We start from the raw sequence: 17,755 nt of genomic DNA, 5'->3' as shown, positions 1-17,755 counted from the left end.
AGCCAGAGTCCATTCTGGAGGTGACAGCAGGGAAAATAAGGGCTCGAGCCAATTTCCACCACTTTTCTCAACCAAACACTAAATGGTGTCAGAAGCATCATTTTTTTTCTGCTTTTCTCTGCCTACCTGGCACCAAGAACTGGCCTGAAAAATTATTTGACTAGACTCTTCCTCTTCCTTGTGACTTAGTAATTCTTTTTTAAGGCAGAGGGCAGCGGGTATTTATCCTGATCTGTCTACTCTTTTATGATTCTCTTATCACCAGAGTCTGTGGATACACATTTTAAGTATCTTCCATCTCAGGGGAAGTCCTTGCTCATGGGCTTCAAGAAGCCTCACATCTATTATAATTTCTTGCCAAGAAAGCTTCATTACTGAACTATTCCTTAATATTAAGTACTTCTCAGGCTGGCAGAATCATAGCAGTGGTTTTCTCCAGGGAATTCCTTTAGGCCCTCTGTCTTTTCTACAATTTGTGTAGCGAATGTGAATAATGTGATAAGAACACCCCCTTCTTCCTTAAAGCATTACATATTCTTCACGGTTCTAATTGAAAACTCATTCCTGGAAAGAATAACATGTTGGGTCGTGCACGTCTTACCGGATCACTCTTTCTGTGCCAGCTTTGTGCGTGTGAAAGCAAACATGATTTCTAAAGGGAAAAAAGGGGTGGACGGCTTTTAAAAACTGCTCGGCCCCAATCAGACAAACGAAAGCCTCTTCTGGCCTGCTGCGGCCACGTGGCCATTTCACTTCCCCATCCAGGGGTCTGGGAGGGAGAAGTTTTCCTCTAGAACCTTGGCCCCCGAGATCCTAGCTTTGCCCACTTTTTCCTGGCGGGCTTAATTTAGCTAGAGTGTCTTTTAAATATGGCCGATACTCACCCAGCATATAATTAATTCTTACTGTGCTGTTTAAGTCTTTAAGAACATATTTACGGAATTCAGGTAAATTATAACTGCTCACCTCACATCCTTCATTTGGTTGCCACGTTTCCGGACTGGTCAGCAGTGCACACGCATCAGGCGCTTTTCCCATTCCAGTCAGCAGATTCTTGGGCGTGAGCGCTCGCTCGCTCTAGGTGTGGCCTCTCATTCACTCTGTTGCCTAAATCATAATATTATCCTCCTCCTTTCTCCATCTGCTCTTTTCTTTTCTATTGGGGTAAAATTCATGCACTATAAAATCAATCATTAGGAAACAGCGTACCCCTTAACAGCCCGCCCCGTCCTCTCCTCCTCCAGCCTCTGGCAGCCACCATTCTACCTTCTGTCCCTGTGCATTTGACTTTTCTGAGTACCTCGTATAAGTAGAATTATTTATCGGTCCTTTTCACTTAGCATAGTGTCTTCACAGTTCATCCATGCTGTACCGTGTCTCAGAATTTCGTTCTGTTTTACAGCTGAATAACATTTCATTGTGTGGATGACATTTCATTATGCCACAGTTTGTTTATCTGTTTTTGTGTTGGCAAACGTTTGGGCTGTTTCCACTTTTTGGCTATTATGAACAACGCTGCCATGAACAGTCACGTACGATTTACTATGCAGACAAATGTTTTCATTTCTCTGGGGTATATACATTCTTTTAGGAGTGAAATTGCTGGGCCATATGATAATTCTACATTTAACTTTTTTGAGGAACCATCAAGCTTTTTATCTGCTTGTTTAAAAAAAAATGTTGCCACCTTTTTTCCCCCTGAGGTATTTGTATTTACTTCTTAATACTTTTCCCCCAAAATCCACAGAATAGGGCCAGAAATAGTATAATAAACATTGTATACCCTTCACCTAGATTCACCAGTTAATATTTTGCTACATTTTCTTTATCTTTTTTATATATTACACACCCACACATACATATTTTGTTGTTGTTGTTGAACCACATGAGAGTAAGTTGCAGACATGATGCTTCACCCCTAAATAGCACGGCCGTTATCTTACACAACACAGTGATTATATTCAGGAAACAGCATTTTGATACATAATATTATCTAATACAGAGTCTATATTCAAATTTCCCTAATTGTCCCAATAATGTCCTTGTGGCTATCTAGAATCACGTATTTGCTTTTAGTTGACATAGCTCTAGTCTTCTTTACTCTGGAGCAGCCCCTCAGCCCATCTTCATTTTTTATGACACTGACATTTGGCACAACACAGGTCAGTTGTTTTGTAGAATGCTTTCATTTGTTTGTTTGTTGATGTTTACTCTGATTTGGCTTTGGTTATGCCTTCGTGCATGAATAATGCTAAGTGATGCTGTGTGCTCAGTGAGTCTGTCAGGAGGCACAGAATATTAGTTGGTGAGTTTTTATTTTTAATTTTAAGAAGGTTCTCCAGCTTTCTCCATCTTAAATGTTACTTTTTAATTCCCTTTTCTAATTGAATAACAACTGTGAGGAGACTTTTTAAGATTGTGCAACTATCCTGGTCTCCAAAAGAACTTCCCTCAAGTGGTTTCAGCATTATTTGCTCATTTTGAATTCCCTTCCCTCTTAGAAGCCGTAACTTCTCCAAAAAGCTGCAGCCGTCCCTGTCCTCCCACATTCCCTGGCCGGGCCTCCTCCAGCCCCACCGGCTCCCTTCAGCAGTCAGGAACCCTGCCTTCTCTCCCTGGCCTCCCCTTCCCAGCCCTTTGTCTTCATCGAGAGTATTGGCAGGAAAATAATGTGTTCACAATTACATTTAATTGCCTTGCGGGTCTCCGAGTCCCAAGGAATGTGCCTTCCTCTCGGTATTTACCTTGACTTTGAGTGGGGAGGAGATGACAAGAGGTGGAGGAGGAGGAGAGAAAAGCGTGTCCCAGCCATACAGCGTCCAGCGCCCCCTTCTGAGTACATCTTCATCGATTTTCTCTTGTGCTCATCACAGTGTCACTATCAGATAAGAATTAGTGTAATCATTCAGTAAATGAGGACACTGAGAACCAGAGAAACAGCTGACCCAAAGTCATTCGAGGCAGTGAGGAAGCCAGCCGCTCTAGACCTGGACTTGCATGCTAAGCTCTCTACAAGTTAATTTGACTCCCTACCCCGGTTTCCTCATCAATAAAATGGGCAGACAACTCTCACCAGTTGCAGAAAGGAAGAATGGAATTACGTAGCTGAAATCTTTCCTATGGAGTCTGTCTCTGCGCACTCTATTTTTATTATTTTCATTTTACTGAGTTTGACTAGAGGCTGTGGAAGCTATATTTCAATAGACTTTCTCCAATTTTACTCATGAATACAAACTATAAACAATCCAGTTAGACCTTCCTGTGGATATTTGCCAGCAAAGGAATTACTTACCTGTCATGAAAAGAAAAGTAGAGGGAACTTAACTGGGTGTACTTGTCTGCTCTAAGACAGTAGCCCTGTGTATGAAGTCATGGTTTGGAGTTGTGTGCCAAACTCTTTCTGTTCAGCTGTGAAACCGTGATAAAGGCATCGAATTGCATGCTCTTTGCACCCAGGAGACAAGAGATAAGATCTGCTGGTCTGGGGAGTTATCACTTTGAGGGGGAAGAAACTGTGTTCTCTTAAAATTTGCTTGAGGGCTGCTAGCAAGTAGAATGGTAACCTCTTTACCAGCTGCATAATGGTGGTGCTCACAGGTGCCATTTGCCAGCCAACTCGTCCATGCCGAAACACTGATGAGCTGGTGCTAAGTTAAGAGCAAGGTAGCAGCTGAGGCATGGTCGGGTGTGGGGAGGACACGAATGAATAGACCTGCTCACAGCACAGGTCAGTCATGAGTAGCTAAAGCCTGCGCTGAAATTGTCACCTGGAGCTCGAGCACGCTGGTTCTTTCTGGGATTGGAAAACTTCTTTGCTTCCAATTTTAGATACATCAGTCCTCCTGCCTGACCATGTCTTGCTCTTTCCTGGTCATGGGCTTTCATCTGGCCACGTGCTAAAGGTTCACACTGATTTTAGGACCTTTATTTAGCATGTACCCAGGTGGTGCCTGAGAGAAGCTGAGATTTAGAAGAGAGGAGAATGGGGCATTGGGAAATATGTAATCATTTTCTCCAGAATGTTACTTTTTATTTAAACTGTTTGAAAGAGGGTAAACATCTTGTGAAAATTTATAATTTGAATAGATTTGCTAATAACTTTCCGCGTGTGTGGTAAATACACATAATATAAAATTTACTACCTTAACCACTTTTCAGTGTATAGTTCAGTACTGTTACATTCTCATCGTATAACCAGTTTCCAGAACTCTCCATCTTGTGGAACTGGGACTCTATATACTGTTTTAACAACAGCTCCCCTTCCCCCCATTTTCCCAGCCCCCACCAACCTCCATTCTACATTCCCAGCAACAGTGCGTGAAGGTTCCAGTTTTTCCACATCTCCACCAACACTTGTTGTTTTCTGGTGGGTTTGTTTTTGTTTTTGTTTTATAATGTGAGTGCGAGGTGGTATCTCATTGTGGTTTTGATTTGCATTTCCCTAATGATTAGTGATGCTGAACATCTTTTCATGTGTTTGTTGACCATCTGTGCATATTCTTTGCAGAAATGTCTATTCAGGTCCTTTGCTCATTTTTTCATTGGGCTACTTGTTTGATTTGTTAATAATGTTTGAAAAGAGAGAGGCAGCAGAGCCTCTTCTGAAATGGGGTTATAATAGAATCTAGCTTGTATGGATGGTGTAAGGATCAAACGAGGTGGTGCAAGTAAGCATTCGGCCCAGTAAGCAGCATTCAGGGAATCCTTGTTATTACTAAATATTTATAAATAAAGTATGGTAACGTTAGAGCAAAGCTCATGAAACAGAGAGGAGAAATTACTCAGGATTTCCTCACTCAATACAAGTTGTTTCTTGGTTTTTTAAATTAATCTTTTTATTTTGAAGTATATATATTCACACACAATTGTAAGAAATAATACAAAAGTATAATCACATGTCCACACAAATACTTTTACATGAATGTTCATAGTAGCATTATTCATCATAGCCAAAGAGAGTAAACACCCCAAATGTCCATCAGTTGATAACTCTATGAACAAAATGTGGTATAGCCACACAATAGAATGTCATTCGGCAAAAAAAAAAAAAAAAGATAAGTAAAGTACTAACACATGCCACAGCGTGGATGGCCCTTGAAAACACTATGTTAAAGGAAATAAGCCAGTCACATATTCTAAAGACCACATATTATATGATTACATTTATATAAAATGTCCAGAATAGGTAAATCGATGGAGCTAAAGTAGATGAGTGAACGCGTCAGGTATGAGAATGAAGGATGAGGGAGTGACTGTTAATAGGTGGGTGTGAGATTTCTTTTAGGAGTGATGAAAATGTTCCAATAATTGATTGTGGTGATGCTTCCATGACTCCGAGCATACAAAAACCAATGAAATGTATACTTTAAATGAGTATATGGTATAGTATTTGAATTATATTTTTAAAAAGCTATCATATATATATATATATATATACACACACATATACATATATGTACACGTGTGTGTGTGTGTGTGTGTGTGTAAAACAATACAAACAGATCCCATGTAACCTTTACCCTGTCTCCCCCAAAAGTAACATCTTGCAAAACTATAATACAATATCACTGTCTGGATATTGACACTGATTTTTTTTGTTTTTTAATTATGCTTTTCTCCTTCTAGTCTTGTATAGAAAGGAAAGAAGAGAAGGGAGTGAGGGATGGAGGAATGGAGTGAGGGAGGGAGGGAGAGAGCGAGGGAGGGGAGGGGAGGGGAGGGATGGGAAGGGGGAAGAAAGAAGAGAAAATAAAAAAATTTAAAATTTTGATCCGGGACCTTTTACAGATACAGTTCTGTGAATTCGGCTGTCAGTCAGGGAGCTTCTCCTTAGCTATCCACGTCAATATGCTGAATGCATTCAGCAGAGGAATACTGGGAATAAAACAAAAAAATAATGATTAGTGATGTTATGCTACAAATTAGAGATTAAAGCATGCCCCTCTCCCATGTGCGTTTGCGCATCTGTCTGACTATCTGGGGGCTGGTATAATAGCAAAGTCTGTGCAGTTTAGAGCTGTCAAAATTTATATTTCTTAAGGACTAGCAGGCTAGTTTCTCTCCCCAGTCACATTTTATGATTTGAATTATTTTGATCTGAAATCGGTGAACAAATACTAGGAAGTGACCTGTCCTGGGGCAGGGGACAGGGTAGGAGGGGCTGGGGATAAAAGAAAGAAGAGTTTCTTCCTCAAGCTGTTTCCTCTTGGTGTGATCCTCTTGACTTCTGGCACAGTGACATGTTTTCCTCCATGGATTGCTGGACTCCCAGGGATATGACTGATCTATGAGGCTGAGGATGATGTTTCCTGTTACCACTTGGTCTATGAAGAGACTTTGTGGAAGAAAAGAAACTTATTTTGAACTGAATTTTGCTTGATACATTTTCATTCGAGCCAATAGCATTGAAATTAATGACCGGCCAACTTCCAAAATCAACTACCCGCATCTCTTTTAAAACCCATTCTCCTTAGGTGCCTTTTAGCAACTTAGTCAGACTTGCTCAATTTGAGCTCAGATCTTCATACCAGTTTTCTTTACTGTGGTAAAGTTGCACCCACAGGTAAACTTTACTATCTTCAAAAGGTTTTCTGAAATCATTTTTCATCTGTAATGCAAACCAAAATCTCCGTGACTGGGTGAATTGAACCTGCACGTTACTGGGAACTACAATTTTGTCCTTAGTCCTGAATAAAAATCATGATGAAAATCTGCCCTATTGTTTAAATGTCACAGCCCTAAGACACCATTAAGTGAAAGCTGCTTCCACTTCGTGGGCTGTTTGACACAGCTGTTTTATTCACTGTTCCTCTTGAACTTCTTATCAACATTTTAAATATCTTTAGCAGCTGCAGTATTTCCTGATAACTCCCCACCGCCACCCTTGGAAAGCATTTTTTTCATCCTTTACCCATAATTTTATGTTATGTAAATGCCTCAGAGAGCTCCATTGCTTTTATGACGAAAGGAGAATCATTTTGGTTCTTTCACTTTTATTGTATGTAATATAACAAGCAGACAGAAAAGTGCATACGAGGCAAATATTCAACACCACAAATAATTACAAAATGAACACCTGTGCGGTGACCACTGAGATCACGCAGTGGAAACTTGTCAGCACCCAGAAGCCTCCACTTATCCATTTCCAGTCACCACCACGCCTGTCCCCCAAAGGCAGCTGCTCTTTTGACCTTTGTGATGATGTCCTGGCTTTTCTTTACAGTTCTGCTACTTTTGTATGTGGGGGTGTACATCCCCAAACAATAGAGTTTAGTTTTGCCTGTTTTTGAACTTTATATAAATGAGTCAGACCAAATGTACTCTTTTATTATGTCTTGCCTCTTTTTAGTCAGCATTATGCTTGTGAGTTCACTCATTCATGTGTGGGGTGTAGCAAAGTTTATTCATCCTATTTTATATATAGTATGGTGTTGAATTTATATTCAAGATGTACAACAGTTTATTCAGTGATTCCATTATTTGTTGATGGAATGGAGTGCTTCTCTGGTTTTGGCTGCTACGAACATTTCTGTGCTGCTGCCAAGGGTACATGAGTTCATCTAGGGTGACCAGGACTGGGCTTGCTAGATCATAGGAGTCTGAATCTTCAAGTCTACTAAATACTGCCAGCTTAGTTTCCCAAGTGCTTGTCCCAGTTTAGATCCTCACCAGCAACATACAAGAGCACAGCCCATCTGTGTGTGTGTGTATGTGTGCGTGTGTGTGTGTGTCTGTGTGTGTGAGTGTGTTCACTCAAGATAATTACACTTAAATGGAGGCTGCTCTGTCAACAGCCTTCATGGGCCCCTTGGGAATATTGTTAAAGCCAGAAGCTTTACAGCTGAATTTCAGTGATGTTCAAAAAAAGTACAGAAAAGGGCCAGTGGGAGCTGCCAGTTTCCCTAGCAAGGGGCATGCGCTTCTGCTTTTTGTCAAGTGGGTGGTGGTTTCTCCCAATGGCTTTATTTGCATTTCTGTGATTACTAATAAGATTGAGTTCCTTTCACATGTGTATTAGTCATTCGGATATTTTTCTTATTGATTTGTAGGAATTCTTTATATATGCTGAATACTAGTCTTTGTCAATTACATTTATCAAAGAGAATGTATTTTTTGCTGCTTTGCCACAGATATATTCTTGTAACTGAGGACGTGTTTATAAACTTTTAAACCAATTTATGATGGAATATTCTTGATTAAAATGTAATATTAAAAGATTTTTGGTAGTGAAATTTACTTTAAATTTACTCTTAAGAGCCATAGGAAAAGGTTATATTGTTTATAATTATGCATTTAGTTAGAAAATCAATTTAATTTATTCACAATCTCATTATTTTGTGTAGGTTGTGGCTTTTAAAAATGAGCTAGGACAGTATTTTGTCAGTTTTCTTATTCACATGTTCTAATGCTTATTTTATTTTGTATACCTCATTCTTCGTTTTACTGGAGTACAAGCTACTACTAGGTACAAATCAAAGTGAAATATAAAAGGAAAAATTTTAACAGAGAAATCAGTGTTAATGATCAGAAAATATTTACTAGAATTGACTGTTAGCTATAAACTAATACTTTTTCTTGCCCATTTTGAAGATATAGAAATAGAAACACAATTATTTTATTTTTAAAAATAATTCCTTTTGTAAAAAAAAACAAAAAAAGGACACACACAGTAGTCCTCCCTTACCCACAGGAGAGGCCTGAAACCGCAGCTAGTACCAGACCCTACACATACTACGTTTTTTCCTATACGCTCATATCTTTTCACTTATAGGAAGCAACTTGCAGCTTCTCTTTGGCATATTGGAATTGCCAACATCACTACTCTCGCACTTGGGGCCATTATTAAGTAAAATAAGGGTGACTTGGATACTGCCATACAATTGACAGTTGATCTGATAACCAAGATGGTTACTAAGTGACTAATGGGCGAGGAGTGTCTGCAGCGTGGGGGCACTGGAGAGAGGGATGAGTCACATCGGGGTGAACAACGGGACAATGTGAGATTTCATCAGGCTACTAATATAGCGCAAAATTTAAAACTTATGAATGGTTAATTTCTGGAATTTTCTATGTAACATTTTTGGACCCCAGTTAACTGTGGGTACCTGAAACTACAGAAAGCCAACCACAGATAAGGGGGGATGGCTGTATTCATTCACGAATTTAATCAAAATAGAAAAAACAGAAGAATGTAAATGTCACCCCAAATTCGACCATTCAGAGACAGTCATTGTTGATGTCTCACTGAGCACATTTTAGTCATCTCTCTATGCTATATATACCCAGATTACTGTGTGACCTAAGAAGGGGGACCAGACACTATACCTCACCCTTTTTTAGAGTTGCATTTTTTCTTAGAGCAGGTACTATACAGCTGTGACACACCAGGTAGAGCTAATCTTCAGGGAGGTTCCTGGTGGCAATGAAATGCCACTCTCTGCTCAGTTTTATTTTTCTCACTTCCAAGAAAAACAGAGGAAAGGAGAGGAAAGGAGAATGTGATTATATATATTTCTGCTTTGCAAAAACCAATGAGGAAAAGCTTTCCCAGAGGAAAACCAGACTGAGAATTTAGCACATGATTGAGGCAGGTCCCAGAGAAGTGGTGCCTTGGGGGAACCATGCTGTGTTAGTATTTACCGAAGTGTGTTCCAGGGAGTGTGGAAAGGTTCATGAAAAAGTGTTCCGTGGTCAAGAAAGTGTGGGAAATGCTGAGGTTTGCCAAGTCAGACAGGTTTCTTCACTGAAGGGCTCTGATGCTTCTGCTGCCTCTGCTGGGCATGGGCGGGGTGGGGGTGGGGTGCGCTGGCAGGCAGTGTTTCCCAGGCCTCGGCACAGCGCCCTTTGTCCATGGAGAATCACCCAAGTCCCGTTCTCTTTGGAAACTTTGGGAAATGCTCATCTGATTTCAGTATATCATACTTTAAAGTTAGCATAGACAATTAATTTTTAAGCGCACAGCTTTTTTTTTATTGTAAAAATAATGCATATTCACCATAGAATATTTGTTAAGTAGTTAAAGGTATTGAGAACAAAATTAAAACCACCATTATTCCACCATTGCAGATAGCCAGTATTTGGCATATTTTGATGTATTTTCTTCCAAACTATTGTCTGTGCGTGTGTATGTGTGTGTGTTTGTGCAAAAGTACATAGACCTTTGGTGTTTTTTTGTTTCTTTTTGTTTTTCCTGTCTTGAATAAAGAACATTTTATTAATTCAGGGAAAATCTTAGTCCCCATGATGGAATACATACAGAGTTTTAAAAAAAAAAAAAACAAAAAACTATTGCTTTATAAAAACTTTAGCTATTGGAATAATTTTAGATTTTTTTTATAAAGGTGGTTCAGACAATTCCCATATATCCTTTACTCAGCCTTCCCTAATGTTAACACTATATAGAATTTTATGTAAGTTGTTTTCTATCTGTAACACAATTTTCTTCTAACTCCACATGAAGCTTTTGGATTTTCCATGTGGTAAAGCATGTCCTCCCTTCTTCTTTCTTCCTAGGTTACTATAACAATAGCACCAAAGTAGCCGTAAAAACCCTGAAACCAGGCACTATGTCTGTGCAAGCATTTCTGGAAGAAGCAAACCTCATGAAGACCCTGCAGCACGACAAGCTGGTGAGGCTGTACGCAGTGGTGACCAAAGAGGAGCCCATCTACATCATCACGGAGTACATGGCCAAGGGTGAGGCGCCCCCCCCAAGCCCAGTGCTGTTAAAAGGCTTAAACCTGAGAAGTAACATGTTTAAATGTTCAGGTAAAACTCAAACAATTTTCATTGCAAAACAGCATGCTTACCACCGAAAAATCAGAAAATATGAGAAAACAAAGCAATTTCATAAACCGCCCCCTCGTAAGTAATCCATGTTATAAAATTAATACATAGTTTTCTTATTCTCTGTGCATTCACCTCTGTATTTATATTAGCCTCCAAAACAGCGCCCAATACCTACTAGGCCACCAGTAAATACCTGTCAAATAAATAAATATATATTTTAAATAAGAATATTTTTATTATATATTTAAATATGAGTTTTCAAAATCCTAAAACTGGTTTGTTTTCCTCTTTAGCATTATCTAAATGTTTAGGGTATCACTTTAAAACATTAACATTGTTAAAACTTGTTGAGGTTGAATTCCTCCGTAATCGTAGAATCACAGAAGAGGTCTCTTTCAAGCAACCATCTTTTCTCATGTTGCTTTCACCATCAGATAAAAGGGTTTGAATCATCATCCTTCTTCCTCCAGTTCCAGAGATACTAGTAAGATTGTTTTAAAATCTTCAGGAGGAAGGAAGGTAGAAAAGAAACATAAGCAGTAATCCAGAATTAACCACCATTTCATACATAATGGAGATTATAGTGTGATGTTATCACTGAATAGGTTAGAAAAATGAATAGTTTCTTAATATGTGTTAATACTCTAGACTATGAATCTCTCAGATTCCTTCTAAAAAAGTACATAATTAAAAAAAGAAAAGGAAAGAAGAAAGAAAGAAAGAAAGAAAGAAAGAAAGAAAGAAAGAAAGAAAGAAAGAGAAAGAAACAAATGAAGGAAGTAGGAAGGCTAGTCCTGATCGTACATTCCTTCCTTGCCTTCTTCCGTTCTTGTCTGTTCTTCCTCTCCTCCCTCCCTCCTTCCTTCCTTCCCTTCCTTCTTCCTTCCTCCTGCCCTTCCTTCCTTCCTCTTCCTTTCCTCCTTCCTTCTTCCTCCTCCTTCCTTCCCTCCCTCCCTCCCCTCCCTCCCTCCCTCCTTCCCTCCCTCCCTCCCTCCCTCCCTCCCTCTGCCTTCCCCTCCTTCCCTTCCTTGTCCAATCGCCTCCTTTCCTCCCCTCCCAAGAAAGAAGGAAGAAAAAAGAAAAAACCTAGCCCCTATGGCTCAGGTTATTATAGCTCGGAAACCAGTTTTAGGATTATACACTTAATAGGAGTTCAGTAAATACTAGTTGAATTAATTAACTAATAGTATTCTTAATCATAAATGTAAATATGAGTTTCTCTTGATAATAATGCCAGACTTTATTGAGCATTTACTATATACCACTGTTCTTGAAACCTCCCTTCGGTGATCTCGCTCAATCTTTTCAGCAGTCTGAGAGCTAAGTACCCTGTTCCACGCTGTAGATGAGGTAGCAGAACATTTATTGAGCAATAATCACCTGCCAAGCAGGTGCTTTAATCCGTCCTCACAAGGACTGATAGAATTATTGGGACGTGCCCCCTTTACAGGGACTTAGACCAGGTAAGTAGCTTTCCAAGGCTGCCCTCAGGTCAACACTTTAAGTTCTAAGGAGAAAAGCAGGTCTTGTTTTAGAGATGAAGCCAGAGGAAGCAGGAGAGTTTTCTGTGGGCACATTCCCTTTTATGTAGGTGTAACTTTTTTCTAAGCACAGTTTGTTCATCAAATACTCCTTGAGCACCTAGGGCATGTGCTGAGTTCTGTGCTTTTCCTGGACACAGACAGAGCCAACCCAGCTGCGTAGCAGCTAAGGGCAGGCCTGCTATGAGGGCCTGGTGGTTTCTGTCTCAGAGAAGCTCTAAAGACCAAGTGGCTGCAGTACCTGTACCTTGGTGGCAAGTACAAAGTGCTCTGAAATGCATTGCTCTCAGACACCTGTAGCAAGAAAAGAAGTGTCCGCCATCACCCTTTCTTACCTGGAGCACAGGTACATTTCACGTCAGGTCAAAGGTAACAAACAGGTTAGGGGGGTCTGGTTTTGACCAACATCAGGAAAAGGCACTATGACCCTATAGAATTTCAAAACCAGTCATTTCATGGAGTTCCTCCCACCATGGTAATGATGATTTGAATTTTATTTGGATTTTTTTCTTTTGTGTTTGAACGATACTAACTTGTTGTTTATCTGTCGACAGGCAGTTTGCTGGATTTCCTGAAGAGTGATGAAGGGGGCAAAGTGCTGCTCCCCAAGCTAATCGACTTTTCTGCTCAGGTGAAGTATGAAAAAGCCAGTATTCGTGTAAATTTCTAAAGCCCTCCCTGCTTCAGATTCATGATGAAATTGTTGTTTCCGGAGATGACATTTCTGCTTCCCAGTAGTGATTATGAGTATACTTCCTTAGAGACAATACTGGGTGTCTCACACAGAATGTGCGTGCACGTGTCGAGTTTGGACTTGAGTGTCATCGATACAAGTCGATCTTTTTATACTTATGTCCGTTTCTGCACAAGCGATAGAAGAAAATGTAGCTAAATTGGTCACTTTGCACTGCATTTTATAGAAGCAATTCCAGGCAGTATAAGCACACGGCACCTTCTAATGATGCATGTATGGTGTTCACGTTACTAAGCTAACATACTGATACTTTTAAGTGCTCAGTGTTCTTGAAAACAGAGAAACAGTATTCCTCTTTCTACTCTACCCCCTTTCAGTCTTTCCTATTGGATATGTCTTTAGGATTCTGAGATGTATTCATTTATAATATTTCTAGAACTAGCTTACGAGTCGCAAATTTGTTTATGTTGGAATCATACATTTTCAGAAGTGTATTTAAGAGTGGAGAGAAGTTAGCCAGAAACACAGCAATGTACCTGGTATATCAAGGAAATGCACATTTGAATGATGCCGGCTACTAACTTTGAATAGTTTTATTGTATTCATTAGTCGTGTTCAGTAATTTGCTTGTTTCTCAGTATTGGCCATGGGTGGTTCATGTTAGGAAGGCTATGTGCCATAAAACCCAAAGTAGCACAAGAGATTCCTACAAGTTCTAAGAAAGGGTGGCTTTTACGATCTTCATTTCTTACTCCCACTTCTTCCCTCAGACCCTCTTTTAGTTAGGAAATTGATATGGCCTTGGGAGATGAGATCAAAGGAATGAATGAGTACATTCAAGTCTAGTAGGATCAGAACAGATACTCTGCAGCAGAGTGTGGTGGGCAGAGCTGGATTGCAACATCCGAAGACTGGCCTCTGCGTCATGGCTCCACCCACCACTCAGCCGTGCCACGCTCAGGAAGTCGTTTGCCTCTTTGGGTTGGTTTATTCGTCTGTCAAGTGGGAATGATAATGCCTGCTTCATGGGGGCGTTTTTGCGAGTCGAATCAAATGAGCTGGCAGGGACACAAGCACTTCAGAGCCTGCTGGTAGAAGCTGAGAATCTTGGGTTGACAGTACCTGTCACTCCAGTAAAGGTGTGTGATGAAGTCATCCCTCTCAGCCCTTATCTCATCTACCAGACCTCGGTGAGTTTAGTAGGTTCCTTATCTGAGTATTCAAATGTCATCTGGAACTCCAGGATCTAACGTGGAGAGGAGCGGAATTGCTGCAGTGGAAATGGAAGAAGGCAAGAGTCGAGCTGCCCTGACTTATTAACCCCTCAGAGTCTCCAGGCTGGTTCCCAAGAGGCTCTATGGGACTGCAAGGGTCCCAGGACCACAGTTTGAAAACCACTGCTCTGCAGGAAGAAGAAAGACGACTTAGATGGATGCAGCTCTAGATCCTGGGCGGAGGGGGAATCAGGAGCTAGAGAAAGCAGAAGTCCGATAAACTTGTGTCACGCGGGACACGGCTAAATGAGGGCGGTGATTTGGGCGTCCCCAGTTGGATGAGAAAGTTGAGAAGTGTAGTAAAGGTTTGTCACACCTGCTCCTCAGAAAGGGCAAGGGGCTGATGGGGACATAGAAAAGTGGGACACGTGGCCTGGACACCTGTTATAGCCGGTCCAGTCTGCTTGAGGGTCTGACCTGTGCCTACAGTTCTGTAGGGTAGAAATTATGCTCATCGGGGTATGCACTATACCTGAAGAAGGACTTAATTTTGTCACATGCATGCTTTGTATTTGACTTTGCATAGCTTATCTCATAAAACCTTATCTTGACATAGTCATGGTTTTAAGTCAAGGTCTGCGCACCCTTTAACCTTATAAATTACTATTATTTCTACAGAAGGTAACTTTTTCCAACTTAGAAACAAGTCGGGGGGAGAAGTTGTTTTCTAAACGTTTGTAGCTTGCAAAGTAAATTAGCACAGAGCCCGGCACTGACCATGACTTTCAAATTGTAGGTTCCAGGAGGGGCTGAGGGCAATCAAGGCCACTATCACTGGTCTCTATCTAAGCCAGGGAACCAAATCTAGCTCATGCTGGTTCCGTCTCAGGGTTTCCTTCCTAGCAGTGAAGACTGGGTAGAATTGGTGGACCGTCTGGTTTAAGTGCATGGAGTGTCAGGTGTCAGTGGGAGAGTCAGCAGTCAGCAGCACCCAGGGAGTCCCTAAGTGAATGGATTCGGCACAAAACCGGTTCCTTTTGAGTTCATCTTTGTTCATGGCACAAACCTCACCCAGACTCTTCCCTGTCCTTCCCTCAAGGGGGAGCCAGTGGGACCACCTGTCTCCTTGCCCATTATCACCTGCTTCATTTGCTTGCGGCTTTTCTTATTGTAATGTCGCTAATATGAGGAGGGGGCCTGACCCTCAGTCTGAGATCACACGCTGTACACATCTGCTTTCCGTTAACCACACCCAACGACTGGTCCCGCTGTGGTACATACCATCCATTCCCTTTATGACTGGTATACCCAGCGCCCCTCCTCTCCTCCACATAGGTTTTTGAAATGACCTCTCTATACGAAGAAAGTCATCTCTGAAATTTTCCTCCTTTTCCTCATCGTGTGCCAGCAATTAACTTTGCCACTTTGCCATCGTGAATAACATGAGGATAGTAAATATCAATTAAGCTGTCTCAAAGCAGTAAGAGGGTACCTGACGCCCAGATTTGCAATAATATAGCCTTTCCTGTACTGTTTCTCAAACTAACTATTTAGAGTGGAGCTAGGTAAAGTGGAAGAAAACTATGTAAGTCCACTTTGTATTTGAACTCTAAACAATTAGTATGCTATGAAATACGTTTATACTTTCTCCCATTAGCATTGTCAGTAGCATCAAAGAGTTGGGAAATCGAGTGTTCACAAAGGGTATAGTTCAATTCACAATGGAAGATGTAGACTAGAAATAAACCAGTTTATTTATCCGCCTCCAAAGACTAAGGAAATGGGTGAGGGGCAGTGTCAGGACTGTTCCCACAGCCTCTCATCTGGCCCCCTCTTCCCTCCCCCCATGACCTACTTCCCCATGCTCTGCTTTCCCCTTCCATTCTCCCCCTTTGCCAGTCGAGACAGGAAGCGGGGTGAGTACACATGATAGCCTCTCAGTTCATGTGAGAGCTGATTTCATCACTTCCTGTCTCAGGATGAGTTCTAAAAGGCTCTTCTGAGCCCAAGTGTAACCCGCACTCTTTAATCCGTCTCTCAGTCCACTCACCTTCCTCTTCATTGAAAGATTAGGAAATCCCAGCTGACGCAGCTTTACCCAGTGCTTTTCTTGTATTAAATTAAGCGATTTTCTGCTTTTTGTGCTGAAATGGGAAAGTTATCTCTTTACAAAGGAAATTTGATACTTTCAGAGCAGAGAAACTTTGCATAATTCCCTTTCAGCCTCTGCCTCATGTAAGAAAAAAAAAAAGAACTTGGAAAGAGAAGGCGTTAAAATCTGTGTTAATTTCCCTCATCTGAGGCTGAAATGAAATTGTAGACTTGTAAAACTGAGAGGAAAAAGAAGTGGGAAATTCACAGTTGCAGTAGGGAGGTCAGATAAGTCATCTTGTGATTCAGGACAAGTGCATCACAGCGTTTCTGGCTCTTTGGTGGCCACGACCCTGAAGTGCAACAGTTACGGAAAATGAAATGGACAGTTACATATGAGTAAAACTGCAGTACAAACTGAAAAACCTCAGTTGTTACAATCATGGCAACAGGTAACATTGCTTTAACTCCTAGTTGATAAAGCACTTCTACTTCCATCGTCTGATTTGAGCCCTACAATCTTGAAAGCATTTATATTGTAACTTAAAACATTTTACAAATGAGGACATGGCCTTGGGCCTGTCTAAAGTTACAGAGCTAGAGTAAGTAGAATTGCTGGACTTGATTCTGGGTCTTAAGACTCTAGAAAACTGGTTCTTTGCTCTGCACCCCACTGTCGTTCCATAATCAGAGTTGCTACTGTGATCATTTTGCACCTGACACTATCCTGACACGCATTTCCCCCTTTATGGATTTTACTTATCAGAATTAATGATATTATTAGCTTTTTAATTCCCCCCCCCCCGAAATCTCAATTGCCAAGACATAGATCGTTCTATCACGTAGTAATTATGCTCAATGTCTATTTTGTCCCCTAGTATTAAATTTTAAGCCATAGTTAAGTAGGAAATTGGTAAAAACAAGGAAGGTAGGAAACCTCAGTCCTCCTCCATGTAATTCTCAACCGTTTTCAGGAGGTAGGCCTTTTGACATCAGAGCTTTTTGAGGTTTCCCTCATTAGGGTGTGGACTAACTGAGAAAACAATATGTAGATTAGGAATTTCTCATAATCACTCTCGGTTGGACCCACCCGTCTGTTGGTGGTAAATCAGTTCTGAAATGTCTGGAGGAAGTGTTTGGGGGACTTTCGAGAATATTTGCCAGTACCATCAGACATGAGTCTCTTCATTTTGTCTCTTTATAAAGAACCTGAAAGTTAGATTTCTCATTTTCCAGTTCAAGGCCGTCCTTCACCCCCGATCCCCAATAATATCATAATAAGGCAACAAACTTTGTTTTCAAAACCTTTATTAGTATTAACCCATGATTGATAGTGCCATCTCATTTAATTTACTTAAACTGGAGGAAGAACTACACTGAGGAAGAAGACGCTGAGTCAGATTCAGTAGCAAGTAGAAGCATCAGCT

At 40.8% G+C, this 17,755-nt stretch overlaps 1 protein-coding gene across 3 annotated transcripts in view; it reads left to right on the top strand.

The window, feature by feature from the left end:
- Positions 1-17,755, top strand: part of LYN (LYN proto-oncogene, Src family tyrosine kinase) — a 110,478-nt gene that overhangs the window by 58,750 nt on the left and 33,973 nt on the right. For all 3 annotated transcript variants that reach the window (XM_016126190.2, XM_016126188.2, XM_016126189.2), the window contains exons 9-10: positions 10,513-10,695; positions 12,884-12,960. In XM_016126190.2, coding sequence (XP_015981676.1) covers positions 10,513-10,695; positions 12,884-12,960 — 260 coding nt within the window. The remainder of the gene's footprint in view (positions 1-10,512; positions 10,696-12,883; positions 12,961-17,755) is intronic.

This window comes from Rousettus aegyptiacus, unplaced genomic scaffold (assembly GCF_014176215.1).
Source record: "Rousettus aegyptiacus isolate mRouAeg1 unplaced genomic scaffold, mRouAeg1.p scaffold_m13_p_15, whole genome shotgun sequence".
In the NCBI taxonomy this organism is placed as follows: Eukaryota; Metazoa; Chordata; class Mammalia; order Chiroptera; family Pteropodidae; genus Rousettus; species Rousettus aegyptiacus.
Note: the sequence above shows the minus strand (reverse complement) of the source record. Positions and strands in the feature narration are given on the sequence as shown.